Consider the following 24,269-nt stretch of genomic DNA (forward strand, 5'->3'; position numbering starts at 1 on the left):
ACTCTGCTAGTGTACAATGACCATCACTGGCACTAGCTTGAGCTGTGAGGGATTCATTCAAAAATGGAGCAGGGAGGAGAAGAGGTATATTTTTCAGGAGATAGAAGCTTAGAAGTAAGACTTAATTTAAGGTATTAATTAATATTTGTTTACCAGAATCTCTTTCAAAATACGAGTCTTTAGAATCCTTTCTCCACATCATTTCCAGGTTAAGAAATTCAGTATTATTCTGTAAATGTAGAGCCCACCATGATCTTATCTTATTTAGGAGATTTATTTACCATTGTCTTATTTATGGACTCTTTATAGCACAAAGAGGCATTCAATATCATGGAATTTGATTTTTTTTTTGTATTTTACTGAGGAGGAAATGTAACCCTCAGAAGGAGGTCGTTGTCATATGCTGCCCAATGAGTAACTCAGCTAGGTGTTGTATTGAGGTCTTTGGAATCCAAGTTCACAGTCTATATGATTGTGATTTCATGTGCTGTTTTTATTTTTGTCTTTCAGAAATGTATATTCTGAATTCTCCTTGCTATTTGGTACACTGCTTTGGGCCATTTACGATATCACTGACCAACAAAATTTCCCAAAAGTGGGAGGTGCTTTAAGTTCACCTGTCTGAGTATCAAAATTAGACACCAACATGAACCATCCTTTGTATAAACACAACTTTTCTGCCCACAATTCTTACTCATTTTGATTATGATGACATAAAGTTGATAACATGGAAAGGGTGAACCATTCAGTGGTGTCTGAGTTCATTTTGCTGGGACTTTCCAAATCTCAGAATCTTCAGATTTTATTCTTCCTAGGATTCTCTGTGGTCTATGCTGGGATTGTGTTAGGAAACCTTCTCATCTTGGTCACCGTGACCTTTGACTCACGCCTTCACACACCAATGTATTTTCTGCTTATCAATCTCTCCTGTATGGATATGATCTTGGCTTCTTCTGCTACCCCTAAGATGATTGTGGATTTCCTCCGAAAGCGGAAGACCATCTCTTGGTGGGGATGTTATTCTCAGATGTTCTTCATGCACCTCCTAGGTGGGAGTGAGATGATGTTGCTTGTAGCCATGGCAATAGACAGGTATGTTGCCATATGCAAACCCCTCCATTACATGTCCATCATGAACCCCCGAGTGCTTGGTGGGCTGCTGCTATCCTCCTACACAGTTGGATTTGTGCACTCATCTAGTCAAATGGCTTTCATGTTGAATTTGCCCTTCTGCGGTCCCAACGTGGTGGACAGCTTCTTCTGTGACCTTCCCCTTGTGATCAAACTCGCCTGCAAGGATACGTACATGCTACAACTGCTGGTCATTGCTGACAGTGGCCTCCTGTCCCTGGTCTGCTTCCTCCTCTTGCTTGTCTCCTACATGGTCATCATACACTCAGTCAGGCACCGTGCTGCTAGTGGTTCCGCCAAGGCCTTCTCCACTCTCTCGGCACACATCACGGTTGTGACTTTATCGTTTGCCCCATGTGTCTTTATCTATGTATGGCCCTTCAGCAGATACTCTGTAGATAAAATTCTTTCTGTGTTTTATACAATTTTCACACCTCTCTTAAATCCTATTATTTATACATTAAGGAATCAAGAAGTAAAAGCAGCCATTAAGAAGATAAGAACTCGACACATAAATTCAGAGTCCAGAGTGCTAACCATTACACCATAGAACTCGACATATAAATTCAAAACCCACTTTGTAGATGATGCCTCCAAAGAGATAATCTCTTATTTGGACATTTTAAGGAATGAACTTTTAATGTATTTGAAGTTCTGTATTAGGAAACAGTAGGTGTTTAAATTGTTAATGACAATTTAAGGAATGGACATTTTAAGGAATGAACTCTTAATGTATTTGAAGTTCTGTATAAAGAAACTGTAGGTCTTTAATTGTTAAAGAGCAAACCCCTTGTTTGTCTCTATCACTGGTTAAAAGCATGACATCTACAATCTGGAAGACATGCATTTAAATCCTCTCTTCACTACTTCTTCTCATGCAAATTTGAAAAGAAAAATGAATAAATTCTCTTTCTCTACTTCTTTATCTGCAAAAACTTCTTTATATGTTTCTTTTATTATTTTGGCATGTTTTAAATCTTTACAATTGTTATTTTTACTAATGCTATGACTCTTGTAATTATTACTGCTGCTATTATAGTTGTAGTTATTACTGGGAATCTGTATATAGAAAATGTACACAGATGATCCCTCACATAGCTGTTAGCTGAGTGTCTGAGTCACTACTGTTTGGTGCTAGTTAAGTACGTTTAGTAGGTAATCCCTAGTTAATATGTATTAACTTTTAGTTACTCGGTTGCCCCAGACACGGTGACTCTAACCATTCTTCACATGTTTTGTGAGCCCACAATGTGCCAGAAGATTGACCCAGGGTTTCAGGAAGCTTAGAGTCTATGGATGCAGAGAGTGAACTAAATATTCAGTCATGTTGTGGCATGTAAAGTACTGTGTTACATGGTTGTAAGTCCAATACAATTTTATCAGTAATAACACTAATATTTATCTCTTCCTTGTTTTCTGAGTCCACTGATAAACTGATTCAGAACTTACAGGGGGAAAGGGGTGATACTCCTGAAAAGTCTGCAATCAATTCTTAGTACCAGTATCAAGCTTTTTTTTTCCACTTTTAAAATACAATTTACAAATAGAAAAAAAAATCATTGTCATTAGTGTACAATTCTGTGAGTCTTCACAAATGCATAGCCATGTAACCATCACAATGAGAAAACAAGAGAATTTCTTCAACCCTCAAATTCCCCTGTGTCCCTTTGTGGTCTATTGGTCTAACCCTCTCTCCTATCTTCTGGCTGTGATAATAGTGATCTATTTTTTTGTGCCTCGTTTTCCTTTTCTAGACTGTCATGTAAGTGAATTCGTATAGTAAGTAGCCTTTGGGCATGGATTCTTTCAGTCAGCATAATGCCTTTGAGATTCATTTGTTAGCAAGTTGTTTTAATCATTGTAAATATATATTACATTTTTTAAAATGTTTATTTGTTTGTTTGTTTATTTAGAGAGGGGGAGATAGGGAATCCCAAGCAGGCTCCCCGCTGTCAGCACAGAGCCTGACACATGGCTCCAACTCATAAACTGTGAGATCATGACCTGAGCTGAAACCAAAAGTCAGTTGCCCAACCGATTGAGTCATCCAGGCACCAAAAATCTATATTACATTTTAATGTCTATTACGTAAGTACTCTCATTGCTATTCTTCCTCAAATCATCTTGAAACCAGTTCAGTTATTTATTATTAAGTAGAATGATTTTATTAAACGACATGAATGCTAAATATTATAATTGAATTAATCTCATACACTCATTTAGGTGGAAATATATTCCCAATATTGGTCTTTGTTAATTAATTAATTTATTTATTTTTATTATTTTTTAAAATAAATTTTTTTCTTTTTCTTTTTCTTTTCATAATTTTAATTTTATTTTTTAAATTTACATCCAAATTGTTAGCCTATAGTGCAACAATGATTTCAGGAGTAGATTCCTTGATGCCTCTTACCCATTTGGTCCATTCCCCTCCCACAACCCCTCCAGTAACACTGTGTTTATTCTCCATATTTAAGAGTCTCTTCTGTTTTGTCCCCCTCCCTATTTTTATATTCTTTTTGCTTCCCTTCCCTTGTGTTCATCTGTTCTGTGTCTTAATGTCCTCATATGAGTGAAGTCATATGATATTTGTCTTTCTTTGATTGACTAATTTCTCTTAGCATAATATCCTCTAGTTCCATCCATGTAGTTGCAAATGGCAAGATTTCATTCTTTTTGATTGCCGAGTAATATTCCATTATATATATATATATATATATATATATATATATATATATATATATATATATATGTATATACCACATCTTCTTTTTTTTTAACTTCATTTTTTATTTTTAAAAATTTACATCCAAATTAGCCTATAGTGAAGCAGTGATTTCAGGAATAGATTCCTTAATGCCCCTTACCCATTTAGCCCATTCCCCTCCCACAATCCCCCCAGCAACCCTCAGTTCTCCATATTTATGCATATCTTCTGTTTTGTCCCCCTCCCTGTTTTTATATTATTTTTGTTTCCCTTCCTTTATGTTCATCTGTTTTGTCTCTTAAAGTCCTCATATGAGTGAAGTCATATGATTTTTGTCTTTCTCTGACTAATTTCACTTAGCGTAATACCCTCCATTTCCATCCATGTAGTTGCAAATGGCAAGATTTCATTCTTTTTGATTGCCAAGTAATACTCCATTGTGTATGTATGTGTGTGTGTGTGTGTGTGTGTGTGTATATATATATATGTGTGTATATATATATGTATATATGTGTATATATATATGTATATATATGTATATATGTATATATATATACATATGTATGTGTATATATGTATATATATATATGTATATATATATATACACACACACCACATTTTCTTTATCCATTCATCCATGGATGGACATTTGGGCTCTTTCCATACTTTGGATGTTGATAGTGCTGCTATAAACATGGGGGTGCATGTGTCCCTTCGAAACAGCACACCTGTATCCCTTGGATAAATGCCTAGTAGTGCAATTTCTGGGTCATAGGGTAGTTCTATTTTTAATTTTTAGAGGAACCTCCATACTGTTTTCCAGAGTGGCTGCAGCAGTTTGCATTCCCACCAACAATGCAAAACAGATCCTCTTTCTCCGCATCCTTGCCAACATCTGTTGTTGCCTGAGTTGTTAATGTTAGCCATTCTGACAGGTGTAAGGTGGTATCTCATTGTGGTTTTGATTTGTATTTCCCTGATGATAAGTGATGTTGAGCATTATTTCATGTGTCAGTTGACCATCTGGATGTCGTCTTTGGAGAAGTGTCTATTCATGTCTTTAGCCTATTTCTTCACTGGTTTATTTGTTTTTTGGGTGTTGAGTTTGATAAGTTCTTTGTAGATTTTGGATACTAACCCTTTATCTGATATGTGATTTGCAAATATCTTCTCCCATTCTGTCAGTTGCCTTTTAGTTTTGCTGATTGTTTTCTTCGCTGTGCAGAAGCTTTTTGTTTTGATGAGGTCCCAGTTGTTCATTTTTGCTTTTGTTTCCCTTGACTCCAGAGACGTGTTGAGTAAGAAGTTGCTGTGGCCAAGATCAAAGAGATTTTTGCCTGCTTTCTCCTCAAGGATTTTGATGGCTTCCTGTCTTACATTGAGGTCTTTCATCCATTTTGAGTTTATTTTTGTGTATGGTGTAAGAAAGTGGTCCAGGTTCATTCTTCTGCATGTCACTATCCAGTTTTCCCAGCACCACTTGCTGCAGAGACTGTGTTTATTCCATTGGATATTCTTTCCTGCTTTGTCAAAGATTAGTTGGCCATACATTTGTGGGTCCATTTCTGGATCTTCTGTTCCATTGATCTGAGTGTCTGTTTTTGTGCCAGTACCATACTGTCTTGATGATAACAGCTTTGTAGTATAGCTTGAAGTCTGGGATTGTTATGCCTCCTGCTTTGGTTTTCTTTTTCAAGATCGCTTTGTTTATTAGGGGTCTTTTCTGTTTCCATACAAATTTTAGGATTATTTGTTCTAGGTCTGTGAAGAATTCTGGTGTTATTTTGATAGGGATTGCATTGAATATGTAGATTGCTTTGGATAGTATCTACATTTTAACAATATTTGTTCTTCCTATCCAGGAGCATGGAATCTTTTTCCATTTTTTTGTGTCTTCTTCAATTTCTTTCATAGCTTCCTGTAGTTTTCAGTGTATAGATTTTTCACCTCTTTGGTTAGATTTATTCCTAGGTATTTTATGGTGTTTGGTGGAATTTTAAATGGGATCGATTCCTTGATTTCTCTTTCTGTCGCTTCATTGTTGGTGTATAGGAATGCAACCGATTTCTATGCATTGATTTTATATCCTGCAACTTTGCTGAATTCATACATCAGTTCTAGTAGTTTTTTTGGTGGAATCTTTTGGGTTTTCCATATAGAGTGTTATGTCATCTGTGAAGAGTGAAAGTTTGACCTCCTCCTGGCAGATTTGGATGCCTTTTATTTCTTTGTGTTGTCTGATTGCAGAGGCTAAGACTTCCAACACTATGTTGAGTAACAATGGCAAGAGTGGACATCCCTGTCTTGTTCTTGACCTTAGGGAGAAAACTCTCAGTTTTTCCCCATTCAGGATGATATTAGTGTTGGGTCATTCATATATGGCTTTTATGATCTTGAGGTATGCTCCTTCTATCCCTGCTTTCTTGAGGGTTTTTATCAAGAAAGGATGCTGTATTTTGTCAAATGCTTTCTCTGCATCTATTGAGAGGATCATATGGTTCTTGTCCTTTCTTTTATTGATGTGGTGAATCACATTAATTGCTTTGCGGATATTGAACAAGCCCTGCATCCCAGGTATAAATCCCACTTGGTCATGGTGAATAATTTTTTTAATGTATTGTTGGATCTGGTTGGCTAATATCTTGTTGAGGATTTTTGCATCCATGTTCATCAGGGAAATTGGTCTATAGTTCTCCTTTTTAGTGGGGTCTCTGTCTGGTTTTGGAATCAAGGTAATGTTGGCTTTATAGAAAGAGTTTGCAGGTTTTCCTTCCATTTCTATTTTTTTGGAACAGTTTCAAGAGAATAGGTGTTAACTCTTCCTTAAATGTTTGGTAGAATTCCCCTGGGAAACCATCTGGTCCTGGATTCTTGGTTTTTGGTTTTTTTTTTTTTTTGGCAATATTGGTCTTTTTAATCCTAGAACAGAGTTTATTTCTGCATCTATTAAGACTTTCATTTGTGTCCCCCAGTAACATTATATAGCTTTCCTTATTATATACTGGAACTATTAAATTTATGAATTATTTCCTTTTATTTATATTTTATGAGGTCATTTTTAATTGTATTTTTTCTTGCTATTTCTGTAATGAAGGAAAGTTATAATCGTATGTATGTTTACTTGAAATTAGCCACTAACCTGAACACTAAATCATTGAAAGTTGAGTCGATTTTCTTGGGCTTAGTATGAAATGTTTCAACCATGATAATCTTATGTTTTCCTAGTTTTTCAACATCTTATTTCATATTTTAGCTTATGACATGTCTAGGACTTAATACTTTTTCTGAAATTTTTCCTGAATGCCAGAGCAAAATATATAGATGCCATAAAATTTCTGATAAATCTCTACTCTAGTGAGGAGAATTATGAATTTTAGTGTCTTACACAATATTGTGAATATGTTGCATGTTTTTATAAAAATGACTCATATTTGGGATAATAAAGACTACGAATTGAACTTGGCTCATTTGACATGGAAAAATTTACTGATTTCAGTGGAGCTCTTGTCAACATTTCGAATGGGTAGAGGTAAATATTTTTTAGTTGTAGAAGAAATTTAAGGAAATGTATCTAAAGTAGGGGATTAAACAACTCTGATCAATGAAGTTTACAAGAAGCTTGCCTGCCACCTAGTGGCTCCATCACCTGTCTTTTTCCTCTTAGCTTTAACAAAAACCAAGAATTGGGAAGGAGGATTTATAAGTTTGGTCTGGAGTCTTTCCAGTCCCCCAGTAGGCAATCTATATGCAGCCTATAACTTTCAAAGAGGCAGTCAGGCTGATTACCATCTCATCATTACCAAAAATAGCCATTTTCACAGACAGATTGTAATGTTACTTTAAGGGCTTCCTATCTGCTAGTACCCTTCAGCTAAGTCCAGAATTCCAGGAGATATCACAACACATTAAGTCACTATGAGGAATTAGAGAATTCTGAAAATGGCAAGGCAGACTAGTACCAAGAAATTATCTATATGTCAAAATCATTGTTCATGATCTTTAAATCTGTTGCTTACCATAGATTTATAAAGCTAAATCTTTAACTTCCCTAAGAGTATGGATGGTTCCAAATTTCAGGAGGAACTAAAAATATATACTACCAATCATCATTTCAATTTGCAAGATTGGAACCCTTTGCTCAGAGTTGCTCTCACAAATGATTTTACTTGGAGCATAATTGGTCAGATAGGTTGATGTCTCTATGGAAAGTAGGACTTGTTTGAGGCTACTAAAGAGAGATCAGCCACTTTCACCACTGTTGTTCAACATAGTGTTGAAGTCTTACCTTCAGCAGTCAGACAAAAAAAAAAAAAAAGAAAAAGAAAGAAAAGAAAATGTATCCACATCGGCAAGGAAGAAGTCAAAGTTTCACTCTTCACAGACAACATGATACACTACATGGAAAAAGTGAAAGATTGCACCAAAAAACTGCTGGAACTGATACATGAATTCAGCAAAGTCGCAGGATATAAAATCAACATACAGAAATTGGTTGCATTTCTATATACCAATAATGAAGCAGCAGAAAGAGAATTAAGAAAACAGTCCCATTGACAATTGCACTGAAAACCATAAGATAAATAAACCTAAACAAAGAGGTAAAATATCTGTATGCTGGAAACTATAGAAAGCTTATGAATGGAATTGAAGAAGACACACAAAAAGATGGAAAAACATCCTATGCTCCTGGATAGGAAGAACAAATATTGTTAAAATGTTGATACTACCCAAGGAAATCTATGCATTCAATGCAATCCTTATCAAAATAACACCAGCCTTCTTCACAGAGCCATAGTAAACAATTCTAAAATTTGTATGGCAACAGAATATACCCTAAATAATGAAAGTATTGTTGAAAAAGAAAACCAAAGCCAGAGATATCACAATTCCGGGCTTCAAGCTGTATTACAAAGCATAATCATCAGGACAGTATGGTACTGCCACAAAACAGACACATAGATCAGTGGAACAGAATAGAGAACCAAGAAATGGACCCACAAATGTATGGCCAACTAATCTTCGACAAAGCAGAAAGAATATCCAATGGAAAAAAGACAGTCACACTCAGCAAATGGTGTTGGGAAAACCGGACAGCAACATGAAAAATGCAACTGGACCACTATTTTATACCATACACAAAAATAATTTCAAAATAAGTGAAAGACCTAAATGTGAGACAAGGAACCATCAAAATCCTAGAGGAGAGAACAGGCAACAACCTCTTTGACCTCAGCCACAGCAACTTCTTACTAGACATGTCTCCTGAGGCAAGGAAAACAAAAGCAAAAATGAACTATTGGGACCTCATCATTATAAAAAGCTTTGCACAATGAAGGAAACAATCAGCAAAATTAAAAGACAACCGACAGAATGGGAGACATATTGGAAAAGTTAGTATCCATAATCTTAAAGAACTTATCAAACTCAACACCCAGAAAAAAATAATTCTGTGAAGAAATGGGCAAAAGACATGAGGAAACACTTTTCTAAAGAAGACATCCAAATGGCTGATACATGAAAGGATGTTCAACATCACTCATCACCCGGGAAATACAAATCAAAACCACAATGAGATACCATCTCACAACTGTCAGAATGGCTACAGTTAACAACTCAGAAAACAACAGATGTTGGTGAGGATGTGGAAAAAGGGGAACCCTTTTGCACTGCTGGTAGGAATGCAAACTGGTGCAGCCATTCTGGAAGATGGAGTTTCCTTAAAAAATTAAAAATGGAGCTACCCTATGACCCAGCAATTGCACTACTAGGTATTTATGCAAACATTACAAAAATGCTGATTGAAAGGGGCACATGCACCCCAGTGTTTATAGCAGCACTATCAACAGCCAAATTATGGAAAGAGCCCAAATGTCCATCGACTGATTAATGGATATGGAAGATGTGGTATATAGGGGCACCTAAGTGGCTCTGTCAGTAGAGCGTCTGACTGCAGCTCAGGTCATGATCTCACAGCTTGTGAGTTCGATCCCCACTTTGGGCTCTGTGCTGACAGCTTGGAGCCTGGACTCTACTTCAGATTCTGTGTCTCCCTCTCTGTTTCTGCCCCTTATCTGCTTGTGCGCGCGCGCTCTCTCTCTCTCTCTCTCTCTCTCTCTCTCTCTCAAAAATAAGTAAACATTTAAAAAAATGTAAAAAAAAAAAAAGATGTGGTATATATACAATGGAATATTACTTCGTGATCAAAAAGAATGAAATATTGCCATTTGCAACAATGTGGATGGAACTAAAGTGTGTTATGCTAAGCAAAATAAGTCAGAGAAAGACAAATATCATATGATTGCACTCATATGTGGAATTTAACAAAACAGAAGAATGTAGGGAAAGGGAAGGAAAAATAAGATGAAAACAGTGAGGGAGGCAAACCATAAGAGACTCTTAAATACAGAGAACAGACTGAGGTTTTTTGGAGAGGTGTTGGGTGAGGAGATTGGATAAATGGGTGATGGAGGGCATTAAGGAGGGCACTTGTTAGCATGAGCACTGGATATTATATGTAAGTGATGAATCACTACATTCTCTTGAAACCATTATTACACTATATGTGAACTAACTCAGATTTAAAGAGAGACTACAAAAGCAATTCTTCAGTCTGTATCTAAAATATAGAATTTGAGGAGTGCCTTGGTGGTTCAGTCAGGTGAGCATCCGACTTCAGCTCAGGTCACGGTCTTGCAGTTTGTGAGTTCGAGCCCTGCATCAGGCTCTGTGCTGACAGCTCAAAGCCTGGAGCCTGCTTTGGATTCTGTCTGTCTCTCTCTCTCTCTCTCTCTCTTTCTGCCCTCCCCTGTTAGCACTGTGTCTATGTCTGTGTCTCTCAAAAATAAATAAATGTTAAAGAAATTAAAAATAAGAGAATTTGAAAAATTAAGAGAATCTGATTAGAAATTCAGTAAATGATTAGGCTGTAGAGTGAAGTCTTTGAGTATCAGTCTTATGAACTGGGTGCTGTTTTCATCCCCATTTTATACATGAGGGAACTGGGGCAGAAGGCTTTATAAGTTACCTAAATTTCCACAGCTAGAAGGGAAAGGAAAAGATTCTGACTCAAGTCTGTTTTTAGAAGCTGTGTACCTCTTTACAATTCTCTGATACCTCTAATAGCATTAACCATTTTCTGGAAACACTTTTGTAAATTACCTCCTTCCCCAAATCTAGAAGTTGTTTAAAATATAACAGAGGTCTGGGAAGCTAACTCCATGAACAAATAATACAACAGCTAATTTGCTGCTCTCATACACTCAAGTCTAAGAAAAGTAATGTAGAAACTTTCAACTGTAAGACTCCGTTGCTCACAGGTATTGGGTTTTGAAAATGACTACATATAATAAAGAGGATAAAATTTACTATTAGTGTTGATTGAAAAAAGTGAAATGATTTACATTTCTGCCCTTAGAAAGTCAAACTTGTCCATGCACCCAATGTCCAGTAAGCCAAATTCTGAGACACTCGTTTTGAAGCAAAGAAATCTTTGTTATGAGAAGGCAGCCCAAAGAGAAGGCAGAAGATCATTCCCAAAGCTGCCTTGCCCCATTGACCCTAGGGACAGCTTATATGCATGAGAGGAGGGTAATGAGTTTCTTGAAACATTCTTGTGGCTAAAGGGTGTGGGGGAGGGGCTTGAAAGAATCTGGAGGAAAGCATTCTTCTGGAGAATGAGGTGCTATTTGGGACGTGGTATGATCGGATACATCAAGACAAATGTTACTGTCGAGGCCCAGTTAGGTTTCTACAATCACTTGGTAAACAGGGAGTAGTGGTAAAAGGGGAAAAGTTAACGATTGATCGTGCATGAGGTTAAGAGGTTCAAAAACCATAATTAAGTAGAGAACAAACAGAACGTGGACCTAAGTTAATAATGCAACTGATAGAACTATAGTTCCCCTTAGGCCTTCAAAACAGGTCCAGGAACCAAGCACCTGCCTCAAATCCCCACTCTTATTTTATAGTTCTTCCATCTTGGAGAATAGGGACAATGACCGCTCTGGCTGCTTCCTGCTGCTGAGGGGCAAAGAGCAATAGCCAAGGGAGTGGAAAAGGGAAATCTGCCTTTGAAGACGTTTTCCAGTGTCTGGGCACAGGGCTTGGACCTCGGTTTTCACCGTGACTGTTTCTCGGGAGACTTTCCTCAGGTGGCCACAGCTAGCAAAGTAGCATGCTGTCTCATTACTCTTTGTTTGCTTCTCTGTTTTCTGGACTTGATCCCAGTTATTAGAAACCTCAAAAGCAATCCCTACCAATGCCCAAATAGCCCTCTTTAAAGCTACCACTGTTTTTTTTTGTAATTTCCTTTGACTATCTGGGGCACTTTGGCTAATAATAGTCATATGTATCACTTTTAAGTTTTCAGGTGCTTCAGGGTAGATGTCAGCATACTGACAATATGCTTGATAAATTCATTCAAGAAAAAATGAGGGGTCTTCTTGAGGCATCTGATTAACTTGTTTAACCTTATTTAGATTCTTATGTTTGGGTACCCCTATTTTTTAATCCTACTAGCATACCTTCTGGGTAATTTTGAAGTCTGTGATGTCCTCCTGCATTTATATCTTGATCAGGGTCGCAGTTTAGCACCTTCTCTGGTGCCTCTGATGCTTCTGGCCTGGCAGGATTGTTTGAATCTAGTAGATGAAGATGATGGGCTTCTTCTGTACTTTATCTAAAACTGCTTGGCTTTTTTCTGCTGCAAGTAAGGCATTTTTTTGGAAACAAAAGAAAAACACACGCTAATGGTTACAGCAGTATGTAAACCCAGTGTCTGACTCCTGAGTGCCACCAGTGGGAGGATTTCTAGCTGTTGAGCTTGAAGCATCCTTAGTTGGAGTGGGGGCAGGCAGTGTCTATCTGACGGATTTTCCTGGCCTACAGTTTGAGTGCTTCTGGTGATTTCTGAGTGGCCCACACAGCAACAGGCGTGAAGATTGTCTCAGCATGGACTATTGTGGCATTTTCTCTGAAGCTTATTTCAAGTTGTCCAGCTTTAGTTTATAGGCCTCGGGAAAAAGGTATTCTTCATTTCTCAGTTGTTTCAAATTAAAAGAGCGGGTGAAAATAGGAAACCTTAGTTGGGAGAGTCATAGACAGATATTTGAAGACAGCAGAAGAATCTAGGATCCAGCCCAGTTGAATAGGCAAACAGCAAACATACAACAACACTTAATCATAATTAGAATTTAACATTAACAAAGGTGTGTTATTGATATATAATTTTTCTCTCTAAATTTACCCTTCTTTTTATTGAAGACTAATTTGCAGCCAAATGAAGACTAATTTGCTTAAAACTGATGAGTCCAGTTTTAACAAACTTGGCTTAATTATTTGCATAAGCACAGCAACAATAGTAATAGACCATATAGGTTCTTTTAAATCTGCTTTGTTACATCTTTTCATAAGGAATTTCTTTTTTTTTTTAAGTTCATTTATTTTGAGAGAGAGAGAGAGAGCATGAGCAGGGGAGGGGCAGAAAGTGAGAGAGAATTCCAAGCAGGCTTTGAGCTCTCATAAAAACTATAACTCCAAAAGGCATGTCTATTTTAACCAACAAACCCAAACTTTATCAGAGATTATCCCAGATCCTGTGAACCTGAGAAACCTTTGAATTAGTTTCTATCTTTGCGTGTGAGGATGCCCCATTCTTATCTTCAACTAAACAGAGCTCTTTTATAGTTTTACTAATAGCATCCAGAGGGAGATAATGCCAAAAGACAGACACAGGCAAGAAACTTTACAATAAAGATTGTATTTATCCTTGATAAATAATCTTATGGAAATTGTGGACTAGATTTTGAGCAAGGGTGTTTTACTAGCTGTTTGTACTTTTAAAAGGTCTTTTTTTTCTTCCTTCCCCACTTTTTTTTCCTTCAGTCTCAAGAATAGGGAATGATTTAGATCAGTCATTCCCAGAGAGGTTAAAGGACTTTGAATTGTTTCAGGGGCAGTATTTATACTTATATAAAAGAACATTTCCACCTGTATTGTGGCCAAGCTACATTGCAAAAGAATACCATCTTCTTTTGGTTGATAGAAGCTTACGTAAAAGAAAACCAGTTTTGCATAGTGCAACCCTAAGTGCTATATTCAAGATTGAATTGGTGTTTCTGATAATACAGACAAGACAGGACTAATACGAGTTCTGTGGGAGAAAAACAAAAGCAAATGATCCATCAACAAAAGAAATTAAGGATGTTTATAAGGATGTTTCATGTTGCAAAATGTGAGGGCCTCTCTTGAAAGGTATTCTTTGGAAATATTCCTAAAAAGAACCAAAACTAAATGAGAGGAAATGCAGTTGCTGATTGCACACACATAAACCCACCCTTCAACAACAAAAGTTACCCAGAGCCCATGGAAGGTGTCTTTGCTTTAGCTGAGGCTTGGCCTTGAGAAGAGGTCAGTGCAGGTCTGGAGGGCAGCCAGGGGAATTTTCCTGGATTCAGTGGTGATCCAGGCAGCTGCAGGAAATTCCCATGATATCACCTCTCTGGCCAGGGCTTGCCTTCCTCAGGCAAGAGCCTCCTGGCTGGCTCATTAAATTTGTTAGAAACCCAAACTTGTTTGTGTACCTGATGAGCATTGAACCAATGTCTGAGATACCAGTTTTGAAGCAAAGAGAGCTTTATTTTCAGAAGGGCCCAATGAAAAGGCAAGAGATTATTCTTAAAGCTGCCCTTCCCTGTTGAGCCTAGGGACAGCTTTTATACATGGGAGAAGGGTAACAGTTTTCTCGAAATCTTGACGGGGACAGGGAACTTGGGGAGAGAGGTGCTTGAAAGAATCTGGAAGTAAGCATGCTTCTGGACAACGAGGCACTATTTGGGACCTGGTATGATCAGATATGTTAAGACAAATGTTACTGACTGGTCCTCATTTGGTTTCTACAATCAGTGAATAAACAGAGAATAGGGATAAAAAAAGGCAAACTTAATGATTGAACATGCATGAGGTTAAGAAGTGCATAAACCATAATTAAGTAGGGAACAAAACAGAACATGGAGCTAAATTAATAGTGCAATTAATAAAATGATAGCTCTGTTTCAAAACAGGCCCTGGAACCAAGTGTCCAGCCTTGTTGTGTGTAGAATAATGTCCTCCTAAATTAATGTCCGCCTGGAACTTCAGAATGTGACCTTACTTGTAAAGAGGGTATTTGCAGATGAAATTAAGATAAGGATCTTCATGAGATCAGACTGGATGAGGGTGGTCCCTAAATTCAGTGAGAGTGCCCATAAGAGACAGAAAACGACATACAGATACACAGAGAAAAAGCCACATGAAGATGCAGGTAGACAGAGATTAGAGTTATGCAGCCAAAACCAAGAAACATTTCTTGAAAAATGTGAAAGAATAAATTTGTTATTTTAAATCATAATGTTTGTGGTAATTGGCATGGTAGCCCTATGAAATTAATACAACAAACAACACTGTCATTTTGTATGAGAAAAAATTAAAGGTAAAATACAAATTTACACCATCAAGTTAATATAAAAATAGAATGTTGGATGATGCAAATTGGTGACAAGAACGTGGACTTAGAGGGCTTCTCGTGCAGTATAGTAAGAGAGTAAATCAAGTTGCATAGAAATTTGGCATTATTTAGTGAAATTAAATACACACATTCACAGCTACTAAACCATTTCTCTCACCCACACAGTGGTTGCTTAGAGAGTCCCTGTGAGGGACAGTGGTGGAAAGTGAAGCCTGTGTGGATGGACCTGACACTGAAGCTCAACACTCCTCCACTGCTCCATGCAACACAGGTCCCAGTGCCATTTCAGCCACCAGCCAGCCCCTGAAGAGATTTTTAAGATATCTCCTTGGGGATCCTGGGGGATACCCTTTTGGATTAGCCCTTCATGGGAAGTCTCATGGTTCTGCCTAGAGGAGGGCAATGGTGGCATGTGAAGGAGGTCCAGAACAGAGAGGAGCACCAAGGCTGGAGGCCTCCTTTGGCAACTGCTTCCACTTCCCCAGAGGAGGATGCCTCTCTGACCATCCACCCCAGTAGCTGCAGTGAGCCCTGCAAACTGTCATCTCCTCTGAGTGCTCAGTCTCCACTCGTCATTTTCTCAACTCCTCTGTGCTCTCAACTATGACAGAAGGTGCCCCCAAGTAATTACAACACTGATCATCGACCAGGTACTGGTCCTCAGGACCTCACCTGTGTCTCCAGTGCCTAAACTACCATCTGGCACACTGAAGATGAGACAAAGAGGTTGAACAATTTCCAAAGACCACACAGAAAATCAGTAGCTGAGGTGTTCTACAAATCTCACATTTAAAACCCTATTCTCGGTGCCTTCAAACAAATGGTAATGGGAAGGCTGTGGTGTTGGTCGAGGTAAAATCTGGGGGGCATTCCAACCCTGAGATACTATAAAAAAGGAATTCACCATTGCAATGGGAGCTCAGCATCCACTAAGGCAGTCCACTTGCCATTTCCCTTGGGCTTTAAAGTTCATTTTAATTATTAAAAAATTGGATTTACTCCCTGAATATGTGCCTTCAGAGACAAGTTGGCACAGATATACAATGTTGTAGAGAAAAGATGTCTAATAGAAATTATCCCAAACTAAAATCTTAAAATTGTTTGAGATTACCCAAAACTAAAACACCAATCACAATGCCTAGAAAAATTTGTCACACAGTAGGAATTAAATGTTTTCTGAACAAATGATTTAATAAACAAAATATCTCATTATGTGACAAATGCAAATGTTACAATTATTCTTAGCAAAACCCCTAAACTAAATATTGGAACCATATAATGTTGAGAGAAAATTACTTAAATAATATTATTTGAGTGATGTGTTATCTCAATGAAAGTTCCTCTGTGTAAAAATCCTTCATTGTCTCACTTCCCCAACAATCTCACCCTAATCTAATCTATACTTAATGTTAAATATTTCATACAAAGTACTACAAAGTAGTGGAGGAGGTATGATTTGTCCTCAAGTAAGGTTTTGCCCAAAGTTGACCCCTGGGTTAGAATTGACAACCTCCTTTTTTATGTACCCATTGTCCCTGCTACATGCTACCATTATTCTTAATCAAATGCTGAACTTATCAGTCATTCATGTATATTGTGTAGTTTGTGAAAGCTACCCACAAAAAAATTATTGCATAAGTTTTATGCTCTGATCCTTGTTGAAAAGTCTTGAAATATATGTTTCATTGAAGTCATTGTAAAATCCTGTCATAAGTAGTCAGTTTATACATAATAAATCCACAAATGAATTGGATCATTGGCTTTTGAATCCCAAACCCAATGGATTAAAAGAGATGACAAGGACAGTAATAAACTGTGGGATCAGGGGAACTGTATGAACCTTAGGTTAATTGATTTATTTCCCTTTATACTGATTGTTTTAATAACTGAATTAAGTGAGAATGGGAAACTGTCAGTGTTACATAGATATGGTCTGAATGTGTGAGCTTGTGAATGAGCAAACGAATACAAAGGAGAAGATAGTCCAACTAATGCCAGAAGTCCTAGTAAGAATCTGGATTGTCAAGATTTCAAAACAAGCATTGTGGGGATAGCTGCATAACTCCATAATTTGTTTAAAAGTCATTGTTTTATACTTGAAATGGGTGAATTTTGGTAAGTAGGTACATTTTTATGTTAACAAAGTGGCTTAAAAAAAAAAAAAAGGAAGATTCCAAGTAGGCGTAACATGGGAGAAAAGCAAACTCTGCTGTTGGGCTTGGTTTTAATCTTCTCTGTATTCTATTTTATGTTATGTCTTACAAATTAAAATTATATTCCGATAAAATTTAGTTGATCACTTTCATGTGCCTGATAGTTGACAGGTCCTTTCATATCCATCTCTTTTCTTTATATAGATTCAGAACAAAATCTGAAACTTGAGATAATGGAACTGCAGAATTATTCCTTGGTGTCAGAATTTGTGTTGTATGGACTCTGCACTTCACAGCATCTCCAACATTTTTTCTTTATATTTTTCTCTGGGATCTATGTGGTCACTGTGCTGGGTAACCTCATTATTGTGGTCACTGTAATTTCTGACCCCCACTTGCACTCTTCCCCTATGTACTTCCTGCTGGGAAATCTATCCTTCTTGGACATATGGCTAGCCTCATTTGCCACCCCCAAGATGATCAGGGACTTTCTTAGTGATCAAAAGCTCATCTCCTTTGGAGGATGTATGGCTCAGATCTTCTTCTTGCACTTTATTGGTGGGGCTGAGATGGTGCTTCTGGTTTCCATGGCCTATGACAGATATGTGGCTATATGCATTCCTTTGTATTACATGACTATGATGAGCTGGCAGACCTACATGGATCTGGTGTTCATTTCATGGATCGTTGGATTTGTGCCCTCCATCAGCCAAGTAGCCTTTACTGTGAGTTTACCTTACTGTGGCCCCAGTGAGGTGGACAGCTTCTTTTGTGACCTTCCTCTTGTGATCAAGCTTGCCTGCATGGACACTTATGTCTTGGGTATACTCATGATCTCAGACAGTGGGGTTGCTCTCTATGAGCTGTTTTGCGCTCCTCTTGGTCTACTACACTGTTGTCATCATCACTGTCCAACAACATGCTGCTGGTGGGGTATCCAAAGCACTCTCTACTTGCTCTGCATGTATCATGGTAATCATGCTCTCTCTTCTTTGGGCCCTGCATTTTCATTTGTGTGTGGCCTTTCAGTTGGTTCTTTGTGGACAAGCTTCTGTTTGTGTTTTTACACCATTTTTACTCCTCTCTTGAACCCCCTTATCTACACATTGAGAAATAAAGAGATGAAAACAGCTATGAAGAAGCTGTGAACCAACATGTGACTTCTCACTGAATTCCAGCTTTCCATAGAGCTACATGTTCTTACTCATTCAGGGAAAAGCATTTCTTTAATATGATTCCGCTCAAATATTTCAATCCGATGGTTAATTGATAGAATTTGTATTATATTACAGAGAAATAGTTGTTGAATTCAACAAAATCATATGTATAATTTTATTCTATGTAATTGTATATTGCTAATAAGATTTTATAATATCACTTTCAAATATCACATATTTATAAGATTTATATAGTACATTGATTATATAATTTTATTATAGAACTTTATATTATAAACATAATATATAACTATAATGTAATTATAACAGTATGATCATAATATAACTATATAATATAAATCTATATACACACACATACATGTACATACACATTCAACCCCACACATCTGTTTTGTAAAACACTTGGCAATTTTCTCTCTTTGTTAAATCAGATTTCTCTTACTAGTTTACTTTGTCTAAAATATTTATATAAAAATGAATTTTATTTTCCTAATTGTAGTCCAATACAGCAAGAGCTTTCAGTTCAGAGGCATTCAAGACACGAGACGTTCAGCATAAGTAAACTAACCCAAGAATAAAATGTTCTATGAATCGTACATTCTTATGGTTTATTGATAAGATTTGTATTATATTGCAGAGAAATGGTTGTTGATTTCAACAAAAATCATATATATCATTATATTCTATGTAATTTCATATTTAAATAAAATTTTATATTCTAATATAACTTTATAATATTACTACTTTACAATATAGGATTTATATATTAATTATTATAATTTCATTACATAATTAATTTTATATTATATATAACTTATAACTGCACTATAATATAATATTAGCATAAACATGTAATATAACAATAACGAACTCTATTTATACACACATACACATAAATACACATTCAACCCCACAAATGCGCTTTGGAATGCACTTAGTAATTTTCTTTTTTTTAAACCATATTTCTCTTATAGTTCGTTTTGTCTAAAATATTTATATAAAGTGAATTTTAATTTCTCACTCATAGTCCAATAGAGTAAGAGCTGTCAGTTCAGAGGCATTCAGGACATGAGACATTTAGCACAAGCAAGTTAGCCTGAGTATAAATAGCCCTATGAATCTTTCTCCTGTTTTTGAAAGCCTGAGGGGAGGAAAGAGCACTATTTCAATATCCTATTGATTTAAAAAGTATAATTCTTCTTGTGAATGTGTATTATGCTTAATCTTTTTATTGAAAAAGTGAATGTATGCCAGTGAAATTTGATAGCAGAAGTTAATTTTCACATGGGAAAATCAGCATTTTATGGCTCAGTATTTCATGGTGTAAATTAAGGTATTGTGTTACTATTTAATATGCATTGGATTAGAAAATTAATAACTTTTTACCCACAGATTTTAAATAAACACGACATCTACAGTATATCTTACTGACTTGATTCTGTCCTTTGGGGAGTCATTTACGTGTTTGAATGCCCCAGATTCGGATCTTATGCTGAGTTTTCAAATGTTTTTGAATCCTGAAAAGAGAATCATAAGCAAGAGGTAAATTTTATATTAACTAAATTAATGGTCAGAAAGCAATTCTATTGTATGTTGATTCTGAAACATCAAACCAAAGGAGAGAATTGGATAATGATAGAATTATTTGAGTAACTGGATGAGTCTTCCATTAATTTTAGACAATGTTTTCAGTCAGAAGAAGCATGCTCCTGGGTACTTCTGTCTTTTCTCATGACTATAGTCTCACATATTTACATAAATGTTAAAGAGCAGACTAAAAACAACTGCCTTAGGAAAAATTTCTCAACAGACAGTGTCCTTGCTTGCTACTGCAAAAATACTGTGTTTTGATTTTATAGACTATGGACATAGTCAGATTTTATGATCAATTACTCCATATATATGAACATTGTATGTATGAACATTTTAAAAAGCTTAAAAGTTCCAAAGAGATATATGCATTCCTGTGTTCACTGCAACATTATTTACAATAGCCAAGATATGAAAGCCACCTAAGTGTCCAAGGATAGATGAATGGATAAAGTTGAAGAAGTGGTGTGTGTGTGTTTATATATAATGGAATATTTTTCAGCCTTTAAAAATAACAAAATGTTACATTAGAACAAAATGGATGGGCCTAGAGGGTGTTGTAATAAGTGAAATAATTCAGAGAAAGACAAACACCATATGATTTCACTTATATGTATGTAGAATCAAAAAACAAAATAAACAAATGAGAAACAGACTTAATAGATACAAAGTGGGGGATGGACAAAATAGGTGAAGGGAATTAAGAGATACAAACTTCGAGTTATAAATAAGTCTCAGGTATGTGATGTACAGCATAGGGATTATAGTCAGTAATATCACAATAACTGTGTATGTTGACAGCAACTAGACTTCCTGTGGGGATCCTTTCATAATGTATACAAATATTGAATCACAGTGATGTACACTTGAAACTAATAGGATATTGTATACCAATTAGATTTCAATTAAAATTAAGAGTGGATACAAAAATAGCTTTCAGGAAGATGACACCTTACTCCTCTCTTAAATTGTTGAAGAGAGCAAAAGAAGGCCTAAAATCTGAAGGATAAAGTTATATTTATAAACCTGCTAGAATACATTGAAATAAAAAAAGGAGGAAAAATATGTCGTGTCTTCTAGGTTAAATCTTTTTATAAGTAAACAGCATTTCTATGGGACTCTATTTCATTTTTTCCTCTTAATGGCTTTATTGCAAAATTTTGCAGGGACACTTGAGTTTCCCTTTGAAGAAACGGGACAAAAAGTGTTGGTTGCCCTGACTCCTCTCCCCGCCCTCCGGCCAAATAAGTTTCAGCTGTTCGGGCATTTCTGTTGCCTCTAAAATCAAAAGAAACAGCAGCAAGCAAGTGTTACCGCGCGGAGTAGGACCCAGAAACCTGTGAGGCGGGGCATTCCCAGGTGTGCTGAGAATGCCAGGGCTCCAGGCCTTGGTGGAGCCTCAGGTGGGCGGCGCGCAGGCGCAGTGGGGAGGTGGGCCAGGGCTCCGGGCGCCGCCAGGAGGGCTGCAGACAGTGCGGTCAGGACGTGGTGCCCCCTGGTTTGCCTTCTCTCGGACCTCTGTGCTTGCACGTCTATGGCACCACCTGGCTGGGCGGCCGGTGATGTCCAGGGGGTCTCCGGGCAGGATTGGCCGCTGGTCGAACACACACTGGGGGGAAGCCTGGCTGCCTCCGTGAGACCTCAGGTGGGCGTGGACGCCTTGAGGGCAGATGGGCCTTCCTGACAACGTGGGGGCGCTGGCCAGCGGGGACTCCTCCGAGGCATGGCCTGCTTCCTGTTGAGGATCCTTAGATGTCAGTGGCCACTTTTTGGGGACCCTGGATCTCGGCCAGGTAGGTGGACCGTCAGCACGCAGGTGTAGAGGCGGTGCCGGGCCGTGGAGAAGAAGCGGGTGGCGTCCACGGGCGGGTTCTTGCTGTGGAAGAGCGTGCCCCGCGTGTTGTCCTCATGCAGTGTCCCCTCTTTGTGTGATGTTCCTGCCGGGCACGTTCTTGATGGGTCCCACATAACGGCTCCCCGTAAGGATTGTTCTCTGGGTCGGCCTCTGCTACAGCCCTCCTTCCTCCTGGTCATGTAGTTGGGGCCTGTATTGTGATGATGATTTCACAGTATATACACATGGAATTATTACATTGTACACCTCAACTTTGACCCAACCTCAGGCAGCTTTCTGTCAGGGACATGGCAGTGATTTCTCAGTTGTGTGGGGCACACAGCAGCTGTGGTCAGTCTGGTCCCAAAAATGAGGGGAAAATAAGTTGTTGTGGTTGTCCCAGTGAGGGGGTGATTAGTACTCTTTTACACGTAGTCCTGGTTAAAATGCCAAAATTGAGAGCTTTGCAGAGAGTTCATGAGAATGAGACACAGAGAAGGGACTAGTCTTGGACTGTCTTCCACTTGAATTGAGACAGTGTTCTTTTGGGACAAGAATCACATCACAGACATTTCAGCTTCTGCAGTGCTTCTATAATGCCTGTAACGGGGGGGGGGGGGGGGGAGAACTTAAGAGGAAATCTGCCTTAGGATTAATTTCCTTGGTTTTTATTGGTATAATACTGATTATTGACTTTGTAGACATTACACATAGCCATTTTTTTTTACCATCAAGGTATATTTAATACTATTCACATATTTATTTATGCAATTAAATGTTTGTCAAGTATCTGCTGTGTTTCAGATTCCATGAATAGAGCTAGGGGTGGATATAGAGTATTTAGGAACACACATTCCCAGTTTAGTGGAATTAAAGCAAGTATATAGTCACAAAATATGCTGTCAGGTGAGAGCTATGATAGAGATAAACATGGTGTGTGAGAGTATAGGAGAGGGAAACTTAATCCAGTCCTGATGATTAGCAAAGGCTTCCCTTATTACCTCAATTTTTCTCTGATTCCTGAGGACCCTGTATTTTGTCCGGGTACTATGCACACATACACACACACACACAGCATGTTTAGCACAGAACCAGTCCTAGAGTAAATGCTGAAATAGATGCTAGATCCCACAGGTGTTTATGACTTTTTAGAGGTATCCGTGGCTCTTGTCTCATCCCCAATCTCTGCTCAGCTCTCCTTGCTTTGGTCAGATCCATAAAGATGGATATGGACCCTGCACCCTCGCTTTAGGCACAGAAATCCCTGGAGTTGAGGTGTCTGGACTGGGTAAGGATGGCTGCTTGCCATGTTAGTGAAACTTGAGTGAGTAAAGTCACCAGTTTTCCCCAAACTGTGGACTTTTGCAGGGAACTTGTCATTGTCAGTGCACAGAGACCCATACGTTTATTTTTTACACATTTTTATTTAAATTCCACTTAGTTAATGTACAGTGTAATATTACTTTCAGGTGTGCAATATAGTGATTCAACGCTTTCGTACAACACTGGGTGCTCATCACAAGTGCACTCCTTAATCCCCATCACCTATTTTACCCATAGCCCCACCCACCCTCCCTCTGGTAACAGTTCTTTCTAGTTAAGAGTCTGTTTCTTGGTGTCTCTCTCTCTTCCCTTCGTTTGTTTCTTAAATTATACCATAGATTTTAATAAAGGAACTTCTTTCAGTTTTGAGCAAGTCTTTATGAAACTCACTTTCCTATTTTGAAATAAGATATGTAAACCACAGAATACAGTATTTTTCAAAAGTAATGTGAAGACTGCCTACATTGAAATCACCTGGGATGCTTTAAAAATGCAAATAATCTGGATGCATCCTTGCTTTGCTGAATTAGAAATCTGGGAATGAATCCAAGAAACGTGCTTTTTACTATAAACTGCTTCAGGTAATTCTAATTCACAGTCATGACTGAGAATCACTAAATAAGTGTTGACATTATTCATCTATAAGAGTTTTGCAATAAAGGATGGTTAGAAGGATTTGCTTATGTGAGAAGTCTCTGTTAATGGGCCATGATGTATTCTCAGAAATACATCACTACGATATATTCTAAAACTGTGACCTCATAAAATATGTTGTTTATGGACAAAAGAGTAGGTCACTGAGAAGTTGCTGTGAAGTTCAAGGCATCTTAAATATTTTTTCTTTACCTGC

At 37.6% G+C, this 24,269-nt stretch overlaps 1 protein-coding gene and 1 pseudogene across 1 annotated transcript; both read left to right on the top strand.

The window, feature by feature from the left end:
* The first annotated feature begins 727 nt into the window (after positions 1 to 727).
* LOC101097153 (olfactory receptor 4K13-like) lies at positions 728 to 1,702 on the top strand. Its single transcript, XM_003987366.3, has one exon. It carries the CDS (start codon positions 728 to 730, stop codon positions 1,679 to 1,681), a length of 954 nt encoding a protein of 317 aa, XP_003987415.3. The 3' UTR covers positions 1,682 to 1,702.
* A 16,025-nt stretch (positions 1,703 to 17,727) lies between these two features.
* Positions 17,728 to 18,642, top strand: LOC101097401 (annotated as a pseudogene).
* The last annotated feature ends 5,627 nt before the right edge of the window (positions 18,643 to 24,269 follow it).

The sequence above is a fragment of the Felis catus genome, chromosome B3 (genome assembly GCF_018350175.1).
Source record: "Felis catus isolate Fca126 chromosome B3, F.catus_Fca126_mat1.0, whole genome shotgun sequence".
NCBI lineage: Eukaryota > Metazoa > Chordata > Mammalia > Carnivora > Felidae > Felis > Felis catus.